Genomic DNA, 16,878 nt, shown 5'->3' with positions numbered 1-16,878 from the left:
GATCGTAAAGGTTTTCATCATTAACTGCAGAAACCCACAACAGCAGTGTCCAAAGATACATTGTTTGAAGATATGTGTTAGCCATCCATGATACGACTATGACGCGCAGAGGCACCGTCGTAGAACATCTTACTTAAAGGACGAGTGGTATTGGCGTTATTTCGCCTTCGCTTACCATCTCTCATGCTGCGGATTGCCTGATCCAAATCACCACGACCAACGGATCTTCTTCCATGTGAGCCTTGGTTATTCGCAGGCGAGAGTAGATGTAAGCTTAAAGGAGGATTGACAGCAGGGGACTGGACCTCAAATGGGCGTTAATAACCGCTGACAATATTTCCTGAAATTTGGTGCATACCTGCTCTTGGTCAGATTCTATCGAAGAAGGTTCCTTGGTCTCTGATCTGAGTTTCAGAGCGTCCAACTTCACTTGCGCGTCGTGCACCTCCAAAGACGATTTTTGAAGCGACGAAGAAAACGACAGGATGAGCCCAAAAAAGTCTTCGGGCTTAGGACCGTCTGGAGAGTCAGGATTTTCTCCATAATATGACAACAAAGAGTTTAACTCGCTCTCAACAGCGACTGCCATGTTCTTAAGTGCTTCGACCGTCGGCGTAACCTCTATAATGAAAGGCTAGATACCAAGATTGACCATGAGCTACGGAGAAGCGCAATGAAATCTCACCTGCATCACATGGACAAACCGATCATTGGATGGTGTACTCTTGCGTTGCGTTGCCTCAATTACTTCAGCTCGAACTTGTTTCAATCCGGCCGCTAGAGAGTTAACCGTCTGTAGCGTCGTTTGCACGGATGTTTTAGAGGCTGCTTCAACGTGCGGAAGATCTTCAACGAATGTCAATAGATCGGGGTTGCTTCTCATAAGAACTTTGGAGATATAATGCAATAAGGTAGGACACTCCGCACCACCTTTCACGGTCTTCGTTTCTTTCATCTAGGACCCAGGTATCAGTCTGGAGCACCCTTTGAAGACAGGATCATCACCTTGATCAACGCTTCGAGTTGGAAGCCATGTGCACCACCGCGAAACGTCGATCCATTTAGGGCATTGCCGACAGCAAGGACAACCTTGAGGACTTCCTTGAACCTCTGTGAAGAGCGGAGCTCGCGACAGGCGTTTCGCAAAAGATTGAGCTCCGGTCGAATCTCCTCAACGTCAAGCTCAAGTTTCCGGCGGAATAACATAGCATCGAGACGCTCGGCAAGCCCCGGAATCGTGATTATCTGGTTGAAATATTGATCCGCTTTTGCTAGTTTGCTCACGTCGCCGAAGTCCTTGATACGGGTCACTTCCTCTGGCGTTGGTAACTGCTTGCTTATCGCCTTCAGATCATCGACCGTCAGTTGATTATCCTTGATTTCGAGCAGAGCAAGCCGGATGTCAGTCACGCCCAATTTGATTCGCGATAACATTATGGCTGGGGGAAATCAGCGTGCGAATAAAGAGGCGGACCAAATGATCTCACCAATGTTATTAGCACGAGTGATGTCTAGCAGAGTCGTCATGCTCTGCTTCCTGATTGTTATACCGGTCGACATCTGGGAGGTAGTCGAAGAAGAGTTGTCTAAAGCAAATGTAGCTTCCAAGTCACTGAGATCGAACGAAAAGTCTGGGATGACTTCGTTCCAAACGGAATTGGCGGTGGAAGGGTTCGACAGCTTGTTCCAGAAAAAAGGTTTCAACCGTTTACCGGGCTTATTGACCTTAGCAACCTTTGAAAAAGTAGGAGGAGGGGGCGGTGGCGGAGGAAGTACACCAGGTGGTGGCGGTGGTGGTGGTGGTGGTAGCATGCCATTAAGCAAAGGAGCTGGTGGTGATGGTGGTGATGGTGGCGGCGGCGCAGAGGAATCACCAATAAGTCCTTGGGAAGGAGAAGTTGGTGGACGTAGATGTATCAAAGGGGAGCGCGGAGGTGGGGGCGGGGGTGGAGGTGGAGGTGGAGGTGGAGGTGGAGGTCCTGTGGGATTTGGCAGCTGTGCTGAATCTGATGTACCCGTTAACTGCCGTTTTATTGGTGGAGGTGGAGGCGGAGCGCGGAGTTTTGCTTCCTTCTCGCTCTTTGGTTTTGCAGTGAGTTTCTCCTTCAGTTCAGCAACTTCGGCAACAAGAGAAGCGATCTGATCGTCCTTCTGGGATAAACTTTCGATCGTCCTAGCGGCCATCTGTTCAGCGTCCATTTCTGCCAAACGATTCTCCTCTCGAGATTCTTCTCTGGAGAGGAAACGATTGTAAACAGACTCGAGAGCACGTTTGAGGTAGACAATCTCTTTCTCTTTAACCCCCATAGTAGTCTCCAACTCTCCATGCTTGAGGAATAATCAGTCCTTGTTTACTCAACCATCACGAAACGAAGTAACTACCTTCATTTTGAGTTTAGCGATCTCGTCCATCAAGGTGTTCCATTTCGTCCGGTCACGCTCCCGTTTCGCTCGTTCATCCTGAATGGTGGTCATCGGTTTGGTTGATTGCAAACCACATTTTTGGTACGTACTGCTTCTCTTCCTTCCCCAGGGTGCTGAGATCTGAAACGATCGAGTTCAGATTGTAAAGAGATCACTTGTTTCTCCTTTTGCACCAAACGTTGTACAAGCCCATGGAAATTTTCAGGCTTTCCCTGACCAGAACTTTTGTTGCTGGTAGCAACGACATTAGGAAGAGATTTGAACGTGTTCAATTCAGCAATTTGTTGGTTCAGTTCATTGCGAAGGGTCGTTCGCTTAACGATGCGGATATTGAGCGTTGTTTATGTGGGTCAGTATATGATACATACCTCATCACTCAGTTCCTCCACTTTCGCCCTAAGTGCCTCCAGTTCCTCCTCAACGACATCAAGGGCGGAAGCCTCAGAAGCAGCTTTGACGTCAAGCTCTTGACCAGTGATATGTTGCACCGATGCAGTGAACCGCTTCATAAACACGAACCAGTTGTCGTCGCTACAAATAGTTAGTTGTCATTCTGAACAGATCGAGGAGAATGCCCACAAGCTATCTAGCATAGCGGCTTGCTCCACAAACCGGTCCAACACTCTGAAGAGGTCCGCTTTAAGTTGCCTGGAGAGCAAAGCCCGTTAATACCAGCTTGGAGCATGCCACCGAAATAACTGACAAACCAATATCCTTTTGCAGTATTTCGCCGTAGTGATTGAGTATGTCAACCATGATAGGGTAAAGCTCCCCGTGTTGTCTCGCAAGATGGACCACATCTTCGAGAGCGACTTCTGATGGCGGCCGTTGCCCAGAGGCATCGCGCCCCGCAATCGACCGAGCCTTGTCTCGCATGTCTTCCTCATCTTCGAACTTGTATTCAGTGTATACACTGAACTGGTTCAAAAGGAGCTCTGGAGGTTGAATGTATCGGAGAGCCTGGGATACATTTGATAAGTGCATTGTTTACGCACGAGCGGAGGCGAAGCACTTACCACTATGGCTTCGTTCAGCCCCCTTCTCCCAAACTCTTCCCGGAGAATGACACGATCTTCAAGCGAATCTGGGACACTCGTGATAGCATTTATAAGTGCCATAGAAGCTGTTCTAGCTTCCCATATACCCTCTTCTTCGTTGCCAAACTCAAACGAGTCCTGCACAACCTCCCCGTCATGAGATACTTCAGGTAACCGCAAAGATGCAATGAGTGATTCAAAACGAAAATTTTCGTCGTAAATAATTCGATAGTCGGATAGCGCTGCAAGTACCGCTTTGTATCCATCACGGTTCTGCAAGAAGCATATGCCAGCCAGCAGTTCGGAAACGAAAGTCCGCAGTTTGAGGGACGCGCCGTGAAGAGAGTATGTTATATGAGTAATGATGATAGGGAGTTGAAGGACTTGATCGAACTAGATATGGTTAAATTGAGTGATATAGTCAAAAGGAACATCATTGTGACGGCTCACTTCAGTGTTCAAGAGGACCTTGATACATTTGATCACTTCAAACAAATTACTCTCCTCAATCTCGGTAAGAGATCGTCTCTTTCCGCCTTTGCCAACCATACTAGCTAGAATGTTGGCTAAAGTCTCCATTCCTTGCTCGGGTCCCATAAAATCTTGAATCCACCCGACTTTCACAGTGGAAATATGAACTCGTAAGGAGATGAGATGCTTCAGAAGCTTCTTATCCGTCGTCTTATATGTCCGTAATCCGTCGACATACCACTTTGGCGACCCCTCGATAGTGCTTCCTCCAGAGGAAGCAAACCAATTGCTCCACAGACCACCTGTAGTTTGGGGTTGAAGCGGTTGCGGCTCTTCTACTAGAGGTCCTTTGCTCACTCCGTTACTAATGACGTCCCCACAACCTTCTTCTTGCGACGTGGTTCCCCATATCGAGAGACGTTTCATGATCCCATCGCCAGTAAGCTGTGGTACAAGCCGTGTGAGCCCTGCGGTACCGGCAGAACCATATGATTTGGCATATCGGTTGGGGCTTGCTTGAGGAACTGTGTGGTTCGACCCGAGAGTTTGCTGTCGGTGTTGTCGCAGCAGATAGCGCTTCCGATCGGTGGGAAGTTCATGCATTGCTTTCCGACTTCCTGGTTTGAGTTTCATGGCATCCTGAATGACTCCGTGAGCGAAAAGTATGAGACTGAATACCGAAACACATACCATCATGTCATTGAAAGCACTTTCATCGAGCTCTGAATCCTCTGCGTCCGATTCCGACTGCCGTAAAGTTGGCGTTTGTCGTTCCATGAGGCGAGGTTCGCTAACACTCTTTCTATTACTCTCCGGCGAAAATACGACACTACTTCTGGAGCCACCGCCTAGCCAGCCGTCAAACATACTAGATAGACGATGTTGTGACATTGAGCCTTTCCAATCCGCACTGGGATTAGGGCTGTGTGTGGGTGTCCCACCTTGTCCAATTTTTGCCGTTCCTTCTTCTTCTTCACCCTCATCGTCTTCCTCCTCAAATTCTTGAAGGGATGCTAAACGTTTGATGGTATTTTGAGAAGGCTCTGTTGAAGACGATGAGACACTCCTGGATTTTGAGCGTCGATACCATTCATCAGGGACACAGAATCTGAATATACGGATCGCAGAGGAACTAAAGGGGTTAGCACAAAAGGGAGATCGCAAGATGGGGAATAACAGGGAGGACGAGGGTAGTCGTGAGTGCTCTGTGTGTGATCGAGAATGAGTGCGGGAGTGAACGAATTGAAACAGTTACATACTCTCGGTATTACCTTCGCTCCAGACCTCTTCAAGGACGTATTCAAGGTTTCCGCCACCAGGTACCGGTAAAGACTTAGTAAGTCCGAGCTCTTCGATGATTAGGTTGACAAGATCCAAAACCGTGGTGTCTCTCGATATGTAACATGTATAGAGGAATGTGTCGTGAATTTCTGGAACGCGGGCGAACGAAATATGAAGAGAAAGTGATGGATTTAGTGACACGAGCCTCAAAACAGGATTGTGGAGGTGTGACGTTAGCGAAAACGATGAGAAGTGCCTCTGACTCGATGGTTTAGGTTGGGGAGCACTCAGTAGCGGAGCAACGAGATCCTTCGGTTTAACGGTTCCTGGAATCTCGCATATTTAAGCTTTATACTCTGGAATCGAGAGTGCTGTGTTGCCGTACCATCACCCAATAACTCGAGCTCGTCCTCTTCCCAAGGCCTACCATTTCGCTCAACTCTGATCTTCTGCAGTGCCCAACCGGTATCCTCCAAGTCTCCCAATATCTCGAACCTGACCTCGTCCTTCGCTGCTAGGATATTGATGACATCTTGCACAGTGGAGAGTTGTCCTACTTCAGCGAAGTGTAGCGAGCCACTGACAAGGATAACCGGGACTATCAAGACTTCCGAAGACATGGCGTTTAATGGTACGATTGTTGCCAAAGGATGGTGGAAACTTCTTAGAGAAGGAAGGGTTCTAGGGTTCAATTAGAAAATCCCATCTAGATTCCCGACACAAGGTGCCTTTGATTGCGACTGGGGATTCCAGTGTCAAGCGATCGCCGTTTCAAGGTAACCTCGCTTAGGCTGCGATAGTCAAGTCATCACGTGTATATTTGATCGGTTTCTGAAGGAGGGGCTCTCCGATCCGGGATGTACCAAAAAAGGGTCTCATTTTGGCCGACACTCCGATCCTAGTGTACCCAAATTGAGCACCACCTACGATCCTTAGTGTGCTGAAATGGCCTAGTCAGTAACCAAGTCCGATCCGTTATGTACATAAAATTGGGTCGCCAGGGTTCTCCTGGCTGGCGGCAGGTACCGTACTGTTTCGAATTTTTACAAGTCGTTATATCCTAAAAATTAGTAAAATAATCCAGAATACATGTGAGGCTGTATCGGTAATGTACATAGAAATGGTCCAAATTTCCTTACCCGATCCAAATGTACCAAAAACCTGCCAAATTTGACCCAAAAGTATGTACCAAAAATGACTCAAATTGGGGGTCAACGGATCGGACATGCTACCCAATATGGCTCCTGTTTCTGACAGACAAGAATGAAACAACCAAGATACAGATACAACAATTATTCTACAGTTTAGGATACATGAACCAGATTAAAATGAGAGAGTAAGGGGTAGATTGAGGTTAAGCAAATGAAGATGATTCTTCAGTATCCACGGAGGGGTGGACCATGTAGTAAACCTTCATGTTCTCTCCTTCTGCTGCGGTCGACGATGTCTGTGCATTTTGCGAAGATTCGTCTATTGACGGTAAAGAGTCTTGTACATCTCCCCTCACTTCAAGGAGGTAGTTATCCTGTGTGGACGTGTTTGGTAGGCAATCAATTAGACCACATGCTATCACGCACCTTAACCAATTTCCTGAGCACTTTCGTTACGAGTTCTTTTTCATATTCCAAATCTTCAATGTCCTGCATCTCTCCCTCCTTCTCTTCCAAATACCAATCGATGAGCTCGTCTCTATCAAGTCCCTGCTTGGTTTCACGTTCGACTTCCGACAGATGGTAGACAATAAGACTCCTTAAGGTCATGAATTTGTCATGCGTTATCACCATTCGTTTCTTTGTCCCAGCAGCAGGTGTTGCAGGTTCGGGAACTCGAAGGACTTGAGAAGAAGATGAAGCCACGGTTGCGCCATCCGTGTGCGTTACCGTTCTCGATCCCCCGTCTATCTGGTCCGTCGTGTCCATGTCTACAGCCGACATTTCCACGTCCTGAGATTCATCGTCTGCATCTTCTGCCTTCTGAGGTACCTCACTACGTTCTCCCCGTAGCTCTTCTTGATCGAAGTCAATATCATCTTGTTCTACGTGAATGATCGATTGCCGCAGTAGAGAATAAGCCTCGCGGACATAGGTGGGCTGTATCTGAAATAATCCTTATAGATTTCTCGTTTCAAGATCAATTGAGTCGTAGCTCACCTCATGGCTACAGTGAGCTCTTGCAATAGCCTCACTCAATCGAACCATACTCTCCAGTTGCCGAACCGTGATACGATAAGAATTCCGTCCCGCACCGACGGCATCATCTTGACGGAGTATGCGATACTTCTCGACTAAAACATCAGCAGCTTCTGGCGTTAACTTCTCGACACATCAGCATAATAATACTAAGCAGAGGAAACGAAAGGTCCTGCCTTTGGATTGAATGTACGCGCATATCGGATGTATCTCTGCAGTGACTCCGTGCTGTATACAGGGTTGATGGCGTCGTCCTGATATCTGTGCACGTCAACAATATGTCGAGCGATATTTTCGTCCGTCTTCTCGTCGCAATCGTCAAGGACAACAAAGAAAAGGTCGAAGCGGCTCATGATGGGGGCGGTCATTTGTACGTTGGCCCTCAGCGATTTCTTTCTGTCATATCGTCCTCCAATTGGGTTGGCCGCAGCAAGGATCGAGGTCCTGGCGTTGAGTGTAGCATGAATTCCGGCCTTCGCAATGGAGATAGTTTGCTGTTCCATTGCTTCGTGAATAGCGACTTGGTCAGCGATGTCCATTTTGTCGAACTCATCAATAGCACAGATGCCATTGTCTGCTAGCATCAGAGCTCCGGCTTCGATAGTAAAATCACCCGTTTCCTCGTCCTTAACTACAGCAGCCGTTAGACCGGCGGCAGACGACGCTTTCCCAGAAGTGTAGACCGCGCGAGGGAGAAAGCCACAGATATACCTATCGTAACCAATCAACATACCACACGATACTGAATTACGAATAGGGCTTACTTCAGAAATTGAGATTTTGAGGTAGACGGGTCTCCCACAATGCAGATATTGATATCTCCTCGAAGATGCATCCCTTCTGCGGTCTCTTTGTGTACACCTCCCAGAAGTTGCAGGAGTAAACCTTTCTTGACTATTTCATGACCATAAACAGTAGGTGCAACGCTCTCGACAAGTCGAGAAACAATGTCCTCAGTGTTGATCATGGCTGACAGCTCTTCATACTCCGGCTCTGTAAGTGACTGGACAAAGTCCTGTTGGCCACTTTCTCCACCATCCTGCTCCCCTCGAATGTTGTTTCCGGACTGGATGCACAAGGCGCGTGAGGTCATGTCCAGATGCCAATACTACATCACTTACCCTCGCATCCGCATCATGCGCCATACACGCCAAGAAAGCCGTCTTATACTGTAGATCTCGAACACCAAGAGATTTTAATCCTGTCACTCCACCGGCAATTCCACCAGTAGTACCATCAGGGGCAGCGCGATTCGCTTGTCGTTGTACTTCAGCCTTTTGTCCACCCGGAAGTCCAAGTTGGCTCACATCAGGTACAACAATAAATGTACCAGTGAAGACGAACTTGTCGCCGGCTTTCGCTCGTTCCACAAGTTCTGATCGTAGTATTACATCCAAGGAGCGAGGCATAGAGCCGGTAGGAATTTCGGATGGGTTCTCCTGAATCCTTACTTTCTGCCAGTCTGAGAATTTAGAAGAATCGATTTGTAGATCCCATGCTGCACGGTTTCCACATTTTGGGTTTGGGCATAGGGAGGGCTAGCAAGCGCCTATCAGAAATCTGGAAATTGAGCTTACGATCATAGCTCACCTCGGTGTATTTAAATTGTTGCTCGACGTCATTGATGATCCCTCCGCAGACTTGGCAGATGAAAGTGCCAAAGAGAAGTTCAGGACGAACTTCGCTTGTACGAGTTACAGTGCCACTAATACTCATGAGAGTGCCAATATGATCGGTTCGGAGGTCCCTTATCCCATGAATTAGCGGAAGATGATAGAAAGCGACGTAAAACTCCCGCGACTGAAGATTGGTTGAATCTGTCCTAGCTGCCGTGGGATTGATCTTTAGGTATTCTGGCTCAAACTCGGCTACGAGGTTATGAACAGCCCGACAGAGGTATGGCATGAAACGATAGTACTGGCTTTGAATCGCGGTGGCGAGTTCGTCGTCCTTCGCAAGGATGTGACCGTAATCCACATATAGTGTACAGAACTCGTTTTCACGCATCTCGTGAATTTGCTGGATATAATAGAGCTCTCCTTCGGGAACATCTGGAATACCACCGTCTGATCGCGGCGTTTGAGCAAGAGCAACGTCCTCAGTAAAACTATCATGATTATAAGATTCGATAAATGGAGGAAAAATAGATGGCACGCACGTTCTGAGGAATTGCTCAAACGTCTCGGTAAGAGTTTCGCCAATATTATCTCTGACAAATGGAATATCAGTATTTTGCTGACCTCTCGCGATCTTCCTCCTCCTCCGAGCCGCTTCCTGTTCCTGTCGGCTATCCGTCTCCTCATCACCTAAAGCCAAAGCATCTGTGGTTGGACGACGTGGTGTACCACTTCTAGAGCGATTTTCGTTGATAGATCGAGTCTCAAAACCATCAGGGGCACTACTTGGAGGGAGGGGAGCGAGATGAGCACGCGGAGAGGACGAGAGCATAGTCGAGGTCAGAAGAATAACGCGACCCACTGTCAGTGAATGTCACATTAACACGTGATTTAAGTTAAGGGCAGGCATTTGCGTGCCAAACACTCATGCCATGAAAGCCGAACCCGGCAAGGTAAAGTGCACTTTCTACCGTACCATGGAAGAACTAGAAGCTCTCGATCCTTCCTATGTGCAAGAAATCCTTTCTCGACCTCCATTTGTTACCATTGATGGTGTCATCAACGTCCGGGATTTGGGCGGTCATCCATCCTCTTTGCCTGACAAGATAACCAGGCATCGAACCGTATTTCGTAGCGCAGAACTTGCAGGAATCACGGAGAAAGGTGAAACTGTCTCTGCATGTTATATTTCGCTCGACTCAATCCGTCGTTTCCAGGGAAAGAACAGCTGAAAGAGTTGGGCATTACTAGGGTTTTTGATCTAAGATCAGACACAGAAATCGAGAAATACAACAGCTCGTTACCCCCTATGGATGGGATAGAAATTGTTCGATCGCCGGTTTTCAGCAAAGAAGATTATAGCCCCGAGATGATGGCCAAGTAAGTACGTGACGCCCTCACCCTTCAGTCAGGTTCCGCCTTCGTTGATCAATAGCACCGCAGGCGTTACAAACTCTACGCAAGTGGGAAGACAGAAGCGTTTATGGAACTGTACTCTCAGATCCTAGAGCACGGTGAACGCGCGTTCGGAGCAGTACTGCGACATATCCGAGATCGACCGACAGAAGGATGCATCTTTCATTGTACTGCAGGAAAGGATAGAACTGGGGTGATCGCAGCGATCATACTCAAGGTGAGCTTTATTCGTTGTCAAGGGCCTGCGAGTGCTTAGATGGTCTCAACAGCTTGCAGGTGTTGATGATCAATCTATTGCGCAAGATTATGCTCTAACGCGAGTGGGCCGAGAACCAGCACGAGCGATGATATTACAACGCCTATCCAAAGAACCGCTCTTTGCTTCCAACAATGAAGCTGCTCTGAATATGTTCACTTGTCGGTCCGTAAACGCACCCAAGTATGCTCGATAGTGATTCCACTGACCACCGTTCTGTACTAGGTACGAGACAATGATCGCCTTTCTTGCCTTACTCGAAGATCAGTACGGTGGAGTTGAAAAATACGTCAAGACTTTTTTGAAACTGACAGACGACGATATCAACATCATTCGGAATAATCTCCTTTCCTCCATAAATCCGGCCATATATTGATGGCAAATCGTGCATCAATTATGTATTAAGTATGTCGGTGGATTCATGTCGCATATCATAACAATTAGGTCCTGAAAGTTAGCGAGCCTACATTACAGAAGTCTATAATCCACGGTGTTCGGTCCATCATCCGGCCCGTTAGTCCTTCCTGGTCAGGCTGATTGCTCGTTTCTGTTTTTGCACCTGTTGCGTTAACACGGTTCCTGTATTCAACGTGGTTGACGGTGCATTTGATCCAGCATTCTGGACTCTTGATCTTGGATTCAGGGGAGACAATGCTCCAGCTCGAGGCGAAAAGGGGACGGTAGAAGCCTGCACTGGGATGGTACCTGAGCTTGGGTTGTTAGAGGGAATCGAAATGTCATTCGTGCCCCTCCGTCTCAGTCCTGGCCGTGTCGGTGCGGCTCGACCAGCTTTCTCGCCAGCTTTCTCGCCATGGTCACTTTGTCGATCAAATTCATAGAAGGGAAACGTTGATGCGTCTGTCCCCAGTGCCTGTCGACGAGCCTTTTCATGTCTAGACTGAACAGAGCGAAAATGCTGGAGGAGTTCTTGCCACTTGATTTCGTCTCTGACGAGTTTAGACCGAGAGGAAAGCTGTCCCACGGGGCTTTCAAGTCGACTAAAAGCTGTGAGCTGATTACAATGAACTGGAGGGCCCTCACTCACGATCGTGGAGCGATGTGCAGAAATCCTGCGGAGTTTACAGCGTTCAATCGATTTCGAAGAGATATGAAGGCTGAACTCTGCGGTAGGAGCATGAGCAACCCATACAAACATTTGAATAAATACGGGTAGCGTTCGGGTTCCAGTAATTGTAGGCGGATATCTTGGTTTCTCCATAAGGAACCGCAAACCCGGACTGTGAATGAAGCACTCACAAGTGAAAACAGGGGATTCAATAAGTTGTACAAGCTTGTCGATTTGAACGAGCATTTGTACATTCGCCTCCAAATCCGCACTTCAAGAAAATAATTCATCAGGACAACTATAAATTTGTCGAGTAGAGAAAGCTAAGCACAATAAGGAGAGTAAATTCGAGGCGTGTTCGTAAGCTTGAGCAAGGAGACACAAAGAAAAGACTGCAACAGCATTGTGACACCACGACCGATATAACGTTGTAAACAGCGCTTGTCCGTCTTGCTGCATCACGGTGAGCACCTGCTTACTAGAAAGACATTTACACTCACCCGCGTTTCCAAACTTTTCAATCTCTTCCTGAAATCCGTAAGCTCTGGAGAGGTAATGAGAATCATGTTCAGCTTCTGTACGATAACACTAGCAAATTCAAGGTCCTAAAACTGCCGGTCAGGCTAGCGAGGAGGACAGAAGATGAAAAACATGCATCTTCTTTCTCCAAGATTTCAGCAAATGTACGATAGATCCGTTCCGTGTTCAAGTTCAGACATAGTTGTCGGATGATAAAGCTACCCCTATTCTCAAGTAGTCGCCTATCGGTGCTAAACAACTCGAGAAGATTGATCATGAAGGCTTTGAAATAGTTTTCTTCTGAACTCGAAGATATTTGTGCGAGCAGCTGCAAATCATGTTTGATAACCTTTTGAAACCTCGTGTGAACCTCACTCGTTTAGTAAAACGGAAAAGGATTACCTCCTCTGAGTTGTCCGATAAAGTTTTCAGGAGAGCGGGGAAGGTGCCATCATCCATAGCCAGTATCTGCATGTCCATTAGTACCTATGTTAGGATATTCCAATAGTGAATACGCCAACCTTCTTGGGAGCTTTCTGATGGAGCATAATTAGCCACTTTAAAGCTGCAACTCTGGTCTCCTCAAATTCGCTCAGAAACTGGACCGTGAGCTCATTAACGGTGGCCTGGTAGTCAAAAGGATCGGGCTCTTCGAAAACCGAGGACTGGAGCACATGAGATTGCCCAGAGTGGCTGAGAGATGATATGGGGGAGTGCGGCCGACTTGCGTCAGAGGCTGGAATTGTACTTAGATCGGTACCACTTCCTCTCGGTCTTACTAGGGGGACAGGAGGATTAACGTCAGCGGGTGACTCCGGTGAAGATACTTCTTTGGACTCCTTTCCTGAGGTAGATTGTCGTGACGTGTTCGCTGTGGGTGTGGGGGAAGCCTGGGCGCGTGAAGCAGGTGGTTTATCTTGTGTTCTTGGTTTGTCTGGTGGAGGAGATGGTAGGTTCTGTATAACAGAGAGAAGTAGTTTATTGGTACGGATGGCCGCTGATTGTATCATAGGATCGTGATGTGCGAGATTAGGCAGGATAGCCGGGAGTAGCCGTGGAGTGAAGGGGACCAAGACATCCGAAGCAAACGTTAGGAACTCCGCAAGCCAACGAAGGGCTGTAGATTGCTGTATCTCAGCATCTACGTATGAGGCGGTTCAGTTCAGTGACAAAGTAAAACCTCGTCCAACTCACGTTCTCCGTCGAGTTGTTGGATCAGTATCTCAATGATAGACCCAAAATCCATCTTCACGCCTTGCCCGGGAATCCAAGCTGCGGGAGTGGTTGAATAAGTATAAACCTGAAATGAGTGCACCACACACCACCGGTATCTCTGATATCGAAGTCTGAACCGTAATCATCCCTCGGCTCGTTTTCATAGTTTGGACGAGTGTCACTTCCGTCCAAGAATACTGCTCGTTCTGATTGATCCACATCTAGACCTTTCTCACTGTTGGTACGGGGGATAGAATCTTCTCCAGCGCGTTTGGAAGGCTTAGCTTCTTCAATACGCGTCTTAAACGTGCACACTTCGCGTATCTCTCGTAGAAAATCGGCAAGAAGAACCTCAGTAGCCACCCTAACATCGTCCGTAGGATCAGAAAGATATTTTCTGCAGCAGCAATCAGAAATACTGGCAACATAGAAGAGATTATTGCGTACAGAAGGCCGTCCAAAAACTCTGGGAGATATGAGATAAGTTCCAATTCAGGCACTGAATCCAACACAGTGATCCACGACACGAGATAGCTTCTTGTGAAAGGACTGACAACGTATATTCGTTCGCGGAGGAGAGGAATGAAATGGGCCAAGGAGAACGCTTTCTTGGGTGTTCCATGTCCATCGTCACCCGGAACGGGATGGGGGACCAGCACTCCATGATTATCATCCCGCAGTTTCTCGGGTTCTGGATAGATCGGAATGTATACTGATGCAGATTCCGCCACAATGTCCTTCAGCAGCCTATCCAAGAGTTCCGCCCCATTCTTGACCGAGAGTTCGGAGTCCGCAGCTAACTAATCGCATAGTTGAGGTGTTGTAAGTGTTGTTCAGGAAAGACAAATAGACACATACCTTGCTCAGCGCATCGAATATTTCATTGAAATAAACCAGAATTTCGCCCTTGGAAACCTTCGCAATGTTATATAGGCATTCCGCTGAGAAATACCGGATCCTATTCTCTGGGTCCACAAAACAATCGAGAAGAGGGTATATGAACTTGTCCATATACGGGGCTACTTCGACCCCCAGAGCAATTGCTGTTCCCGCCAAACCAATCAATCCTCCATTGCGCACGTGTAAAGGGTTAGAGGGGTTGCTGAGCATGTCAATGAGCTGGTCAATGATTTGGGCAATGCGTCGGTCATCTCCTTGTTGGTGGCATTCTCGTATCTGCCTTTTGGATAAAAATGAGTTCTGCAAGCGACTGTTGTTTAGTGGACAATTACTCACTTCTCGAGTTCAAGGGCAGCAGCTTTTCGTTTCTCGTAGATTTTGTCGACAAGCTGCTTTGACACAGTGGAGTCTGTCAAAGATTTGCATGTATCGTTCATTAACGTGGTTTACAAACTCACCCATAACTCGATTTGAATCAACAGATTGTCCTTAGCATGAGCACCTCGCCTGACTGCCAAATGAAGAACATAAACACAGCCACAGAAATTACACTACACAATGGTTCAGGCCGGCTCCGCGCGTTGTGGTTTACGATCCCAGGCTCGCTAAGCGACTCGTCTCAACTGAGCATTCGAGAAGGGGGTGAACGGACAGCGTAAGTCTGAAGTTGTGGGACGGTCATCGATCTTTTTTTTAAATCTTGAGCAGATGGCTCGAATATTCCGCTCATTGAACGATAGGCTCCACATTTTGCAGGTTGAACAGAAGATCTAGGGGCGTCTTGGAGGGGGAGGAATGTCCACGCTTCTATCTCCCTGAAATCCACTTTTGGCATACATACCGTGGCCTTGTGCCCAACGCTGCAATATGGCCTTCACCGTCGCAAGTCCAGCCGTTGTTGACACTTTGAACGGCTGGAGTGGCGGTAATAATTGAAAGTTCGTGAACGACGTCTTGAATGGGCCTCAATTCGCATGGTACATTAGGGCTTTTCAATTCTAAATTGCGCGACCTGCCGGTGTTTGAATACAGGTTCAAAATTTAGATCTGAAAAGTCCTCCCGTTCCCATAGGTTCAACCAGCGTATAAGAACCCAATTGTTTCAATGGGCCTTTGAATCCTTGCAAGAATCAGCAGAACTAAACTATGCGTCTCTCTCAGAATCACCTCTTTTTCTCGCTTTCTACCTATATCGTGTTGACCTCCGCGGTCAGCCTTCCTACTTCATTCATCTTGACAGGCGACAGTACAACGGCAGTGCCGTAGGGGTCTCAATATTGCACTCCTTTCTATTATGCTGACTTGTGCACTTGCAAGGTCTGGCTGGGGAAATGGTTTCTGCGGATCTTCAACCCCGGCCATAGCGTCTAGCCTTGAAACCGGAACCCCTTGTGCGTGAGCTGGTAGCCCTCACTCTTTTACGTCGACCCTCACTCACGACATACCTAGGTTTCAATGTCGCTGTCGGTGGAGCGACAACAGGGTCTTTTGTCAATCAAGGACACTGGAAAACGGCTCGTATGTGAACAACATTTTGCTTCTCAGCAGCCTCTCTTCATATATCTTTGCTCCTGTCAGTTGACCTGGCCAAGGCTGAGGTTGCGAAAGGCCGTCGCACACTCGTTACCATACAATTTGGTCATAACGATAGATGGGTCGGTACACCCGACTTACTGGCCCAGCATCTGACCCCTATGGTCCAACAAGTCAAGGAAATCAAGGCTGAACCCATCCTCATCACTTCCCTCGTCGTCCGGACATTTGACTCGACTGGGAAGAAGATTATCGAGGACACGCTCGCCCCATATGTGGCTGCAACCATTCAGGTGGCAGAGAACGAGAAGACGCATCTTTTGGACCTCCACGAGAAAAGTTTGACCTACTGCGAGGCCATCGGGGTCACTGCCGCGAACAAGTTCAACCCTGCAGCTGGAGACACTACACGTACGATCGTCTTGCTTCTTTTGCGATGAGCACTAGCCTAACTTGACTGCTTTCAAGATGTCAATCAGAAGGGTATGGTTGTTTTCGGGAGGTAGGCTTTCCATTCGCATCTTTAGATTGTTTTGGGTCCTCATTATTCTCCATCCTGTAGAATGGTCGCTGACTTGATGAACGCTGACTTCGGTCTCATTGGTATCAACTTGTTGCCGATTGTACCAAACCCAGAGCTATCGTACAATATCACGCACGGTATTCCATCTTATTAGGTCACTCTCTTATTTGCGGATTGCTACATACTTATCGAAACGATTCCGATACGAACGCCAAGAACTACTTCAGCCACAACATAGTTGCTGTAATGAATGATCATAGTTGTTTTACCCTTCCCTTCGAGTCCTTGAAGCGAAGGAGTGGCTAGTGGTCTAAACTAGGTAGTTTGAGGTGAGGGTGACAACTTCCCCTGGAGGATCTCCTTTCTGGCATGTTCGTTTTGCACCTTGTGATTATACTCTTTCTCCCTTGCTCACGCTCGTATTGGTGCCGT

General features: G+C 47.6%; 5 protein-coding genes across 5 annotated transcripts; 2 read left to right on the top strand and 3 right to left on the bottom strand.

Annotated features, from left to right (window-relative positions):
- Positions 1 to 77: 77 nt before the first annotated feature.
- Positions 78 to 6,010, bottom strand: E1B28_004684 (uncharacterized protein; the record flags this gene model as incomplete). Its single annotated transcript, XM_043149191.1, has 15 exons — positions 5,599 to 6,010; positions 5,192 to 5,539; positions 4,623 to 5,137; positions 3,912 to 4,571; positions 3,441 to 3,854; positions 3,128 to 3,384; positions 3,004 to 3,072; positions 2,793 to 2,955; positions 2,514 to 2,738; positions 2,383 to 2,460; positions 1,488 to 2,328; positions 1,006 to 1,439; positions 686 to 955; positions 359 to 634; positions 78 to 305 (listed from the first exon to the last, which is right to left on the bottom strand). The coding sequence occupies exons 1-15, from the start codon at positions 5,831 to 5,833 to the stop codon at positions 78 to 80; spliced, it is 5,013 nt and encodes a 1,670-aa protein (XP_043013795.1). The 5' UTR covers positions 5,834 to 6,010.
- Positions 6,011 to 6,421: 411 nt separating this feature from the next.
- E1B28_004683 (uncharacterized protein) lies at positions 6,422 to 9,860 on the bottom strand. The gene is made up of 8 exons (XM_043149190.1): positions 9,561 to 9,860; positions 8,993 to 9,509; positions 8,524 to 8,940; positions 8,167 to 8,468; positions 7,579 to 8,113; positions 7,364 to 7,525; positions 6,791 to 7,309; positions 6,422 to 6,738 (listed from the first exon to the last, which is right to left on the bottom strand). Exons 1-8 carry the CDS (start codon positions 9,848 to 9,850, stop codon positions 6,568 to 6,570), a joined length of 2,913 nt encoding a protein of 970 aa, XP_043013794.1. The 5' UTR covers positions 9,851 to 9,860; the 3' UTR covers positions 6,422 to 6,567.
- Positions 9,861 to 9,976: 116 nt separating this feature from the next.
- Positions 9,977 to 11,640, top strand: E1B28_004682 (uncharacterized protein). The gene is made up of 5 exons (XM_043149189.1): positions 9,977 to 10,182; positions 10,236 to 10,398; positions 10,462 to 10,651; positions 10,704 to 10,855; positions 10,916 to 11,640. Exons 1-5 carry the CDS (start codon positions 9,996 to 9,998, stop codon positions 11,064 to 11,066), a joined length of 843 nt encoding a protein of 280 aa, XP_043013793.1. The 5' UTR covers positions 9,977 to 9,995; the 3' UTR covers positions 11,067 to 11,640.
- Positions 11,641 to 11,655: 15 nt separating this feature from the next.
- E1B28_004681 (uncharacterized protein) lies at positions 11,656 to 14,919 on the bottom strand. The gene is made up of 14 exons (XM_043149188.1): positions 14,849 to 14,919; positions 14,727 to 14,799; positions 14,349 to 14,670; positions 13,938 to 14,290; positions 13,598 to 13,887; positions 13,470 to 13,547; positions 12,797 to 13,416; positions 12,678 to 12,743; positions 12,412 to 12,624; positions 12,257 to 12,361; positions 12,088 to 12,205; positions 11,948 to 12,027; positions 11,736 to 11,895; positions 11,656 to 11,688 (listed from the first exon to the last, which is right to left on the bottom strand). The coding sequence occupies exons 1-13, from the start codon at positions 14,850 to 14,852 to the stop codon at positions 11,779 to 11,781; spliced, it is 2,439 nt and encodes an 812-aa protein (XP_043013792.1). The 5' UTR covers positions 14,853 to 14,919; the 3' UTR covers positions 11,656 to 11,688; positions 11,736 to 11,778.
- A 31-nt stretch (positions 14,920 to 14,950) lies between these two features.
- Positions 14,951 to 16,721, top strand: E1B28_004680 (uncharacterized protein). The gene is made up of 7 exons (XM_043149187.1): positions 14,951 to 15,045; positions 15,099 to 15,652; positions 15,708 to 15,781; positions 15,840 to 15,908; positions 15,969 to 16,334; positions 16,392 to 16,425; positions 16,486 to 16,721. Exons 2-7 carry the CDS (start codon positions 15,537 to 15,539, stop codon positions 16,598 to 16,600), a joined length of 774 nt encoding a protein of 257 aa, XP_043013791.1. The 5' UTR covers positions 14,951 to 15,045; positions 15,099 to 15,536; the 3' UTR covers positions 16,601 to 16,721.
- The last annotated feature ends 157 nt before the right edge of the window (positions 16,722 to 16,878 follow it).

The sequence above is a fragment of the Marasmius oreades genome, chromosome 2, assembly GCF_018924745.1.
Source record: "Marasmius oreades isolate 03SP1 chromosome 2, whole genome shotgun sequence".
NCBI classification, from domain to species: Eukaryota; Fungi; Basidiomycota; class Agaricomycetes; order Agaricales; family Marasmiaceae; genus Marasmius; species Marasmius oreades.
Note: the sequence above shows the minus strand (reverse complement) of the source record. Positions and strands in the feature narration are given on the sequence as shown.

Coding starts and splice junctions, on each gene's coding strand:
- E1B28_004682 (XM_043149189.1), top strand. CDS start 9,996: ATGGAAGAACTAGAAGCTCTCGATCCTTCCTATGTGCAAGAAATCCTT. Junction 10,183..10,235: donor TGCAGGAATCACGGAGAAAG/GTGAAACTGTCT, acceptor CGTCGTTTCCAG/GGAAAGAACAGCTGAAAGAG. Junction 10,856..10,915: donor CTGAATATGTTCACTTGTCG/GTCCGTAAACGC, acceptor GTTCTGTACTAG/GTACGAGACAATGATCGCCT.
- E1B28_004680 (XM_043149187.1), top strand. CDS start 15,537: ATGCGTCTCTCTCAGAATCACCTCTTTTTCTCGCTTTCTACCTATATC. Junction 15,653..15,707: donor GACAGTACAACGGCAGTGCC/GTAGGGGTCTCA, acceptor TGCACTTGCAAG/GTCTGGCTGGGGAAATGGTT. Junction 16,335..16,391: donor TGCAGCTGGAGACACTACAC/GTACGATCGTCT, acceptor ACTGCTTTCAAG/ATGTCAATCAGAAGGGTATG.
- E1B28_004681 (XM_043149188.1), bottom strand. Junction 13,888..13,937: donor GAGTTTTTGGACGGCCTTCT/GTACGCAATAAT, acceptor TTGCTGCTGCAG/AAAATATCTTTCTGATCCTA. Junction 12,028..12,087: donor TCGAATTTACTCTCCTTATT/GTGCTTAGCTTT, acceptor ATTTTCTTGAAG/TGCGGATTTGGAGGCGAATG.
- E1B28_004683 (XM_043149190.1), bottom strand. CDS start 9,850: ATGCTCTCGTCCTCTCCGCGTGCTCATCTCGCTCCCCTCCCTCCAAGT. Junction 9,510..9,560: donor TTTGAGCAATTCCTCAGAAC/GTGCGTGCCATC, acceptor TAATCATGATAG/TTTTACTGAGGACGTTGCTC. Junction 8,941..8,992: donor AACAATTTAAATACACCGAG/GTGAGCTATGAT, acceptor GGCGCTTGCTAG/CCCTCCCTATGCCCAAACCC.